General features: G+C 47.4%; 1 protein-coding gene across 1 annotated transcript in view; it reads left to right on the top strand.

Moving 5' to 3' along the window:
* Copz1 (coatomer protein complex subunit zeta 1) overlaps nucleotides 1-9,173 on the top strand; it is a 25,797-nt gene extending 16,624 nt beyond the window's left edge. Inside the window, exons 3-9 of the mRNA XM_021216429.2 lie at nucleotides 175-256; nucleotides 840-931; nucleotides 4,045-4,100; nucleotides 5,789-5,866; nucleotides 5,988-6,039; nucleotides 7,171-7,209; nucleotides 7,975-9,173. Of these exons, the coding sequence (XP_021072088.1) occupies nucleotides 175-256; nucleotides 840-931; nucleotides 4,045-4,100; nucleotides 5,789-5,866; nucleotides 5,988-6,039; nucleotides 7,171-7,209; nucleotides 7,975-8,022 (447 nt within the window). The 3' untranslated portion in view covers nucleotides 8,023-9,173. The remainder of the gene's footprint in view (nucleotides 1-174; nucleotides 257-839; nucleotides 932-4,044; nucleotides 4,101-5,788; nucleotides 5,867-5,987; nucleotides 6,040-7,170; nucleotides 7,210-7,974) is intronic.
* The last annotated feature ends 432 nt before the right edge of the window (nucleotides 9,174-9,605 follow it).

The raw sequence follows: 9,605 nt of genomic DNA on the forward strand, positions 1-9,605 counted from the left end.
CTCCCTCCCTCCCACTTCCTGCCTCTGTAGTCCTTGCTTCTCTGTCTCTGTGTTCCTCAGTCACTGCATGCCTTGAAGGGGTCATACAAGATCCCAGAGTAGAACACTCACTAATCATTGTGGGCTCACAGCTATGATGACCCAGCCCTGACTGTCTCCTTTCCCTCCCACTAGTACTATGACGACACCTACCCCAGTGTCAAGGAGCAAAAGGCCTTTGAGAAGAACATTTTCAACAAGACCCATCGGACAGATAGTAGGTCATTCTTCACCATTCCTTGTGTTTTGGGAACCATGGGAAGAGGGTGTCAACAGGACTGCAGGAAAAAAGATAAAATGACTCGGCCTCCTCTTTTTTTTTCCTCCTCCCCTCATATAATAAACTCTTCAGAAATGTAATAGGGAGGTGAGTGTACCTCACACGGGAATACCGTACTAGAAGCTTGGCTGTTAGCTACCTGTCTAGTCCCTGGATTTATGAGCCTCACTTGACAAATTTAACTGCAGCTCTGCTTATTGTACCGCATCCATTAGGGCAGGTAAATGGAAGCCTGTAAAGGTGACCGCTCTGCATTTGTACCTCCAAAGGATCGGCTGGTACCCTGCCTCACACACAGGGAGGGCAGTGGGCGCAGTGGGGGAGGGAGAGCTAGAGAATGTAGACTCCCCTGAGTTTCTAAGTCCCTTCTGCTACCCCTCAAAACAATAAATAGCTTCAGTGCGGGGAGGTCATTACAGTTGGCCTTTCCTTGGCCCATGCAGCTGGCCCCGGGAATTCGTGGGAACTCCGGTTGTGCTGCCTCTTCTCCCACCATTCAGTTTCTGCTTCCTTCTCCCAGGTGAAATCGCTCTGTTGGAAGGACTGACAGTGGTCTATAAAAGTAGCATCGATCTCTATTTCTATGTGATTGGCAGCTCCTATGAAAACGAGGTGAGAATCGCTGTGTGTGCTACCTCTGAGGCTACTTCTGAAACCCCCGTGGGACACAGCCACTGGCTTGGGGCTTTGCAGGCCGCATTCCTCTGCTATCTGGCAAGCTCATAAAAAGGTCTGTCAGAGACCCCTGTCAGTCTTTTTTTTTTTTTTTTTGGTTTTTCGAGACAGGGTTTCTCTGTATAGCGACCCCTGTCAGTCTTACAGAAGAAATGATCCAGCCAAAGAGTCAGTCCAGAAAGGAAGTTTCCCAGGTCTTTTTTTATTATTATTATTAAGGGGCAGGATCTTACTGTATAACACAGGCTGTTTTCAAATCACATCTATTTTTCCAGGTGCTGGAATTAGAGACATGAACCACCATCTCCAATTAGAATATACAGTTATATGTTATTAATATTCTTTCCTATACGGTGGTGTTTTAGATTTTGTTTGTTTGTTTGTTTTTGTTTTATTTTGAGACTGTGTCACGCTGTAGCCCAGACGGGCCTCAAACAATGCAATCCTCCTGTCTCAGCCTCTCCAGTGCTGAGATTGTAGGTGTGAGCCATATGACAAGTTCCCATGGTGGGTTTTTGTTTTTTGTTTTTTGTTTTTGTGTGGGTGTGAGTGTGTGTGTGGGTGGAGGGGAGGATTAGAGACAGGGATTCTGTGTGTAGCCATGACTGTCTTGGAACTCATTGTGTAGACCAGCCTGGCCTTGAACTCTGAGATACATGTGCCTCTGCCCCTTGGGTACTAGCATCAAAGGTATGTGCCACCATTGCCCTGCTAGCCCATAGTGGGTTTTTTTTGTCTGTTTTTTTTTTTTTTTTTTTTTTTTAACTTTTTAAAATTGTATTTTACATGCACTGATGTTTTTGTGTGAAGGTATTGGGTCCCCAGGAACAGGAGTTCCTGACAGTTGAGAGCTGCCATGTGGGTGCTGGGAATTGATCCCAGATCCAGTGGAAGAGCAGCCTATGCTCTTAGCCTCTGAGCCACCTCTACAGTGTTTTTTTGTTTTGTTTTGTTTTGTTTTGTTTTTTCAAGACAGGGTTTCTCTGTATAGCCCTGGCTGTCCCGGAACTCACTTTGTAGACCAGGCTGGCCTCGAACTCAGAAATCTGCCTGCCTCTGCCTCCCGAGTGCTGGGATTAAAGGCGTGTGCCACCACGCCCAGCTCCACAGTATTTTTTATTTTTTAGTTTTTTTTTTTTTAAAGATTTATTTATTATTATATCTAAGTACACTGTAGCTGTCTCCAGATGCACCAGAAGAGGTCGTCAGATCTCATTATGGATGGTTGTGAGCCACCATGTGGTTGCTGGGATTTGAACTCAGGACCTTCGGAAGAGCAGTTGGTGCTCTTAACCACTGAGCCATCTCTCCAGCCCCACAGTGGTTTTTAAAGGTAGATTACTGAGGTGTAATTAAGGGCGTGCATGTGTAAGTGTGCTTTAGTTCATGGTGAAGCCATACAGTATGAAGAGGTAACTTGATGAAGACTCATGGTATAGGTGGGTCTGTGAGTATATTCCTAACCTTCCTATATGCAGGAAAAATGGTTTATTTCGGGTGCTAACAAATTCTGGGAGAGTAGACCGGTACATAAGCCACTAGATAATTTTCTATCACAGTTAAGACTGAGAGACCAGGTCCTGCTGAGCTCTTACTGCTGTGTGTGTGCTCTGCGAGGTGCATTGTTTAAGCTTGGCAGCATTTCTGTGGGTTGGAGGCGTTACTGTCTTTGTTTTGCCAACGAGGAAGCCAAACCTCAAAGAGCCATATAAAATTACTTGTATTTGGCTTTTGTCAAACTATAAAAATAGCTGTTTGTGTGATTCAGCTCACTAACTCTCGAGGTTACACATGTAGAACAAGTTGGGTTTCAAACCTGGTTATGACTTGTGAGCCCAAGCTGGGACTGGGTGTGCAGTTTAGTAGTGAAGTGTTCAAATGGCAAATCTGAAGTCTCAGACTTGATCCCTAGTATGGTTTCTTTGTTTTATTTTGTTTATTTTTTGTTTGTTTGTTGTTTTCTTCTAGACAGGGTTTCTCTGTGTAGCCTTGGCTGTCAAGAAACTTGATTTGTAGACCAGGCTGTCCTTGAACTCACAGAGATTGACTGCTTCTGTTTTCTGAGTGCTGAGATAAAAGCATGCGTGACCACACCTGGCTCTGAGTACCATTTTTAAAAAGGACTTTCCAACCACCTCCCTCTGATTTCAGCTCTTAATTAGTTAATGATTTCTCTATTTACTAATCCATCAGGTAGCTTGGTAAAGGCACAGGGGCTGAAGAGACAGGGCAGCTGTTAAGAGCATTGCTGCTCTCCAGAGGGCCTGGAAGATTCCCAACACCCACGTGGGAGCTCACGACTGCCTTATCACTCCAATCCCAGAGAATCTGGTACCTTCTTCTGGCCTCTTTGGATACTGCACACATGTGGTATACAGACATAGTTTTCGACAGACATGAATACACATTAAATAAAATAATTATTAAAAAGACATAGAGGCAGAGAGGCATGGCAGTGCACTCCTATTATCCCAGCACTTGGGACGTACAGGCAGGATAATCATCAGGAATTTAGGATTGACCTCAATTACATAGGTGGTTCAATACCAACCGGGCATACCTGACAGACTACCTCAAAAAAGCAAAAAGCAGGTGGAAATGTTGCTCAGTGTTAAGGATGCTTGCTCTTCTTTCTGAGTGCTTGCATTTGGTTCCTAGCACCCATGCTGGGCAGCTCATTCTCTTTGTAAGTCCTGCTCCAGGGAGATACAGTGCCTCCTTCTGGAATCCATGGACACTCCTATGCGCGTGCATGTAAAACACACAGAGAGAAAAGCAAATCTTTAATAAAAAGTAAATACACAAGAGGGCTATAGTCATCTATAGAGGACTATACCAGCAAAGTCCTGTCTCAGTTTCTGCCTTAAAGAAGCCTCCACTTGTGGTATTGCTTAGCAGAACTAAATTCTTTGAGAAGCCAGAGTCCTTCTGTTGTGTTTGCCCTTCACATTCTGTCTCCAGCCTTTTGTGAAAGCTTATGCTTTTTGGTGAGGGTCTGTTCTGGGGCAGCAGTTTTAGGGCCTTGAATCTTCCTTCTCCTTTCTCAACAGCTGATGCTTATGGCTGTTCTGAACTGCCTCTTCGATTCCCTGAGCCAGATGCTGAGGTGAGCAGCCATTCTCAATTTAAATTTGGAAGGGAAGTACCTATTCCTTAGAGCCCGGGATTAGTGGGAAATCAGAGCCACACTGGGGAATTGGTTCAGTGAAGAAATAGACTTGCTGTTTGTGGATAACTAACTTGAGTGGAGGGTTAGGTGGAGAGAATGCTCCTCACGTGGAATCGTTCTCTTACTGAGGGAGGAAAGAGAGTCCTTCAGGAAGAACACTCTATTCTCTGTTTCCTTAGGCTGCCCTGATGATTGGAACCAAGGGTAGGCAACTGTTCTACCACTGAGCTTCTCGCCTAAACTTTTTCTTTATTTTATTTTTTTCTTTTAATTTAAGACAAGGTCCTAGGGGGGAAAAAAAAAAAAAAGATTCTGAAAACTAATGTATAGTAACCGTAATCCTGTCTCCTGAACACATTATGCTTAAGATTCAGTTGGGAGCATATCAGATGCTCTAAAATAATCAAGAGAGATTGATTATCTTCAAGCCTTTTTTGTGTCTTGACATCAACTGTAAACCTTAGAGTCTTTGATACACAAATAAAAATTTGCCCAGGCTGTCTTAAGATTCTCTTTGTAACCCAGGCAACCCTTGAACATATAATCCCTGCTTCAGCTTCAAGAGTAGAACAAGGGTTAGTACAAGAAGTAGTTCAAGAGGAGTACAGACGCGGACCTAGTCTGTGTGCCTGTACCTACTCTTGTCATGTCCAGTAACTCTGCCGGTGTTCTGAGCCCCAGGCGCTTTCCTAGGCTTGTCCTCTGGGTTTGCAGAAGGGGAAGGACAGGGAAGTGACCCAGGTGAAACTTCCCTACCTTGGGAATGGAGGAAACATTGCCAGTTTTCCATTGCTAGCCCTTACAGTCTTTCCCTGGACACAGAATGCCCACTGTGCTCTTTGCCCTCTTTCCCTCCCCAGTAGCCCTCTGTTCCCATGCACACAAGCAAGAGAAGATATAAGATACTTTCTCTGAAAACATTCAAGGCTCTGAACTTCAGCCACAGCAGCTCCTAAAAGTGGACACATTTTAGAAATCCATCTGGGGTAGAAGAGCGGGTGCTCTCCCCCCACAAGCCAGCAGGCCAGAGGCTCAGGTTTCCTTAGGAAGGGGGTGATTCATTTCCCAGCCAGGTGAATGAATAGACTTCATTTCGGGTAATCTAGAGAAAGAGTCATACTGACGGATGTGACAGGCCACATGCACCAACCACCGGATCTGAGGCTGGTAGATGCAGCCCCTGGCTGTTCCCAGCCCCTCCTTGGCCTTTGTTTTAGGGCTTGAACAGGCCTGGGGGAGGGGAGAGGCAGAGAGACTTCAGAACGAGCTTGAATGCAGAGGGCTTGCATTCCCACTCCTCCCACCTTTCTTCCATCTCCAACTCCAGATTATGAGCTATGAATTTTTTTCCTAGCTTCTGTGTATGTCTTTGTACAAGCACCTTCAGCAGCAGCAGCAGCACGCTGAATAAGTAGCCTAGGAGTCAGAAGTTAGCTGTTTGGGATCCCCCTGAATGTCAAGACTCTGATCACTGTCCAGCAGTGTAAAAGGCTCTTTTTCACCTCACTCCCTTCTACGTGTGGGTGGTGGAGACAGTTACTGGTCAGGGTTAGGATCCCTTATTTACAGTGTCCCAGAATTCCTTTCTCACACAACCTAATTTTTATCTTCTTTTGGGGATTCAGGAAAAACGTAGAAAAGCGAGCTTTGCTGGAGAACATGGAGGGCCTCTTCTTGGCTGTGGATGAAATTGTAGATGGAGGGTGAGTTCTCTGCCCTGCCTGGATTTGGAGTGCGGAGGGGAGGTGGCTGCCCCTAAGACTTACAGCAAATTGGACCCTTGGAACTGGACCGAGCAAGCAACCGTCTTCTTTGTGTTTGTAGGGTGATCCTAGAGAGCGACCCCCAGCAAGTGGTGCACCGGGTGGCCTTGAGGGTAAGCAGGAACATGTATCCCCATCTCTCCACGGGTCTTCCCAAGCCAGGCTTGCTGGGCGTAGCTGAGGGTCAGCTCTTACATAGACCCTACCTTCTCCTGTCCTCTTCACATGAATGTATTATTCTCCTGGCTTCTCCATGTCCATGTCCCAGAGAAGCAAAGGAACTCTCTTATGTTTCTAACGTGGCACCTTGCATTATATATGGTCTTTTCACAAAATGGTCACTTTAATATGTTGAATGAACAAAGAAGTAAAAGAAACCTTAATATTCATGGTTCTAAAGCTATAAAGGAACTTGAGGTTAGCTTGTTGCCTCGTTGAAGGTAGATCCAGTCACCAGAGGCAGAGGAGTGTCTCACTCCGATGGAGCCCTCAGAAAGCACTTAATTGCCAGCACCTTAACCCTCCTTGGTGCTAGTGATACCAGAAGTGCAGTTAATGAGTTAGTGTCTGCTGGGAGTCTACGTGTCTGCTGGGAGATGACAGTGCAGAGAATCAGAGAATCCACCTGTAAATTGTATGGTGCAGAATGTCTGAGCAGAGGCGTGCTACCAGTTCCCAGAACGTCCCAGCTCTGACCTCCACAGAGTGAAAGCTGCCAGTGCTGGGTAATGGGAAGTCTTCTTCCTTAACTGCCGTGGGCTCCATTTGCATAGTTTAATCTTCTCCTCTAACATATGTCTCTATGTGGCAAGAGAGAGCCCCCCCTTGCTCCCCCCTCTCCCTTCTCAGGCTGCTGTTGCAGCAGTTTATTTCTTCAAATTAACATGCAGTCGTTACCCGTCAGGCCTTGCGGGATCCATTAACTACCCCTGGCTCCCTCCACCACCACCCCCATATTGATATTCAGGGAAGGTCTTCTCTGACTAGGGAATCAGGTCCCCACCCCAGAGCTGAGGGAGGTGAGGCTCAGATATCCTGCTGATTACTTGGAATGAAATAAATCTTTTAAGAAGTCATCCTGCCTTTAAGTGGAGGATGGATAAAATGATCCTTTGTGTTCACGGTCCCTCTGGCTTAGTCTTTGGAGTGGGCTGAGAAGGTTAGGGCATTCGCCTTTGCTTCAGTTTAAAAGAACACTTTTTCCTCTACCATGCTCCAGTCTAAGTGCTTATCTCTGTATACAGGGTGAAGACGTACCCCTTACAGAACAGACCGTGTCTCAGGTATGACTTCCTTCCTTCCTCCTCTCCATGGACGAGACTAACTCGCAGGAGCCCCCAGTCTGCCAAGTCTGAGTCGAGACCTCACACTGAGTTAGCTTCCTTGGCTCCCTCTTATTCCAGGGCACTGGGGCTCATTGAACAGGTCCTCAGCTCCCCATGTCTCCCTCTCCTGTGATCAGGACTGTCAGCCTTGCTCTGTACCCTTCAGACCTTCCCTGCTTGATACCTCAGTCTGTGATTTATTCCCCAGCAGAGGTTTGCCTTAAGCAGATGGTCTGTGTGCATGTGAGCACACACTTCTCTTTCTCTTATTATTCAAATGAGGGCTGAGCTGAAAATGCATATTCTGGAATATGCAGGCTTCGAAGATCCATCCTTCTATCTTGACTGCAGATAGATTGTCTGCTTGACCTGGAGGCCTACATGGAAGTGGTTCTGGTTTTGCCCAGTAGGAACCCTCAACATCTGGATGTGTAATTCCCTCTCTATAACTTGTGTCCAGTAACCCCCAGCTTTTTTTTTTTCTTTCCTCCCAGGTATATTTCTTCTCTCTTCATCCCCCCAGTGGATTTGAATTCGGGGGGAATTTCCCAAACTGACAATCCTCTAGGGCCTTAGAGAGCTTCCTCCTATTCTTCCACCCTTGGGATTTTCTATCCCCTGTTCTTCTAAGGAGAGGGAAGGCAAGTGTGGGGAAGGAGAGCCTCATCCTGCTCACACCCTGTGGCTTGCAAACCCCCCTCAGTGCTGCCTTTGTCTCCACAGGTGCTGCAGTCAGCCAAAGAACAGATCAAATGGTCCCTCCTTCGGTGAAGGTGTTCCGAGTCCAGTTCCTTGCCCCTCAAAACCCACATCTGCTGTAACTTCTTATTCAGGCCCCCAACTTATGTCCTTAGGGTCATCTTGGAGAACCGCAATGGGTTCTTCTGTCTCTATACTTCCTGGGGCTCTTTCCCCTCCCTCTCATGAGAGTAGAGTCCCCAGCAGATTTGAGTGAGTCAGGGGAAACACCCTCTCTCTACTTCCACTTGTCCCCCACCCCGCCCCCACCCCCATTCTCTCCTTGGTTTCTTGGCCCTTTACTGTGGCTGCACTTCAGATCATCAAAGCAGGAGACAGAATGTGCTGAGTGTTTTCTCCCCTGTGCCTTAAGGGCCCTCATCCCAGCAGCCCATACACACATCCAGCAAATGGAGGACTCCTAACTTCAGCACAAGTGGGTCTGGAGTGGCAGAGGCCATACATCCTTTGCCTCAGCTTCCTTCCTTCCTGCTGCCCTATCCTCTGCCTTAGGAGAAATGGAAATAGCTTGTAGGGAAGGGACAGTGCTGCAGAGGAACAGTGATTTAAAGGCCCTTGGAGCTTATGAAGTGCAGCCTCTACCTTGATCTGGCCTTTAGCCTCAAAGCTGCTGTACCTGCACATGGTCCTGAGAACATCTCTCAAGGTCTGTACCACACCTCTCTGCCTGTACCACCTGTGAGATCTTTGCCTGGTGTGGCCTCTGTCACTCTGGAGCAAAGCCAGACCTTGGAACCAAAACTACTTTAGTCCCTAGAAAAGTTTCTGCTCAGAACTGAGGATGGAAAGGGCCGGAATGACGTTGGCCTTGCCGTGTTCCTTCCCCTCAGCACCACACTCACATATTTCTCTGCTTTGATTCTACAATCTGTTGTTGAGTTCCCCCTCTCCGCATCAGTCTTCCCTGGAAATGGAGGACCTGGTGCAGAACCTTTCCTCTGAGGTTTGGATTCCCGTTCTTGGGTGTAATGTTGCTCCTTGACCCCATATCCCTGTGAAAATGACTTAGAAAAAAAAAAAACGTTTCTGAGCAAGCATTCTGCCCCATGCACTGGCTGAAGTGGGCAGACTGGAGGCGGCCTCTGCAAGAAATGGAGTCAGGCGAAGTCCACCTTGTAAGCTGCTGTGCGGCTTAGAAATAAAGTGAATCTCTTCCAAACTGCCTTTGTGTGATGGTTCTGTTCCTCCCTTTTTTGGCAGCTATTCCTGTTCCTCCAGCCACCACCACCCCCCCGCACCCCACCTCTTATAATATTTCTTCCTTTCTACCTCTGAGACTCCCCAGCAGTCCCCCCTACCCCTAATTTACAGGGCTGTTTGCCTCCTTGGCATCTCTAGTCCCCTCGCCTGGAAATTGGCGCCAGGGGTGGGGTGGGGATGGTATTTTCTCAGTGGGAGACTCAGGGAACTGAGTTCTCCCCCACACACCCCCAAAGCCAGCTGCCTGCTCCCGCCTCAGCCATTAGTAACCCGGAGACGCGCACCTGCGTGGAGGCTCTCCTCCAGCCCCTGCTCCCTTCCCGCACCTCCCACTCCTCTGAAACGGCGCTGAGCGGGTTATTTATCGGAGCCTGCGCTGCTCCAGAAGGTCAGGA

Source organism: Mus pahari, chromosome 17, assembly GCF_900095145.1.
Source record: "Mus pahari chromosome 17, PAHARI_EIJ_v1.1, whole genome shotgun sequence".
Lineage (NCBI taxonomy): Eukaryota > Metazoa > Chordata > Mammalia > Rodentia > Muridae > Mus > Mus pahari.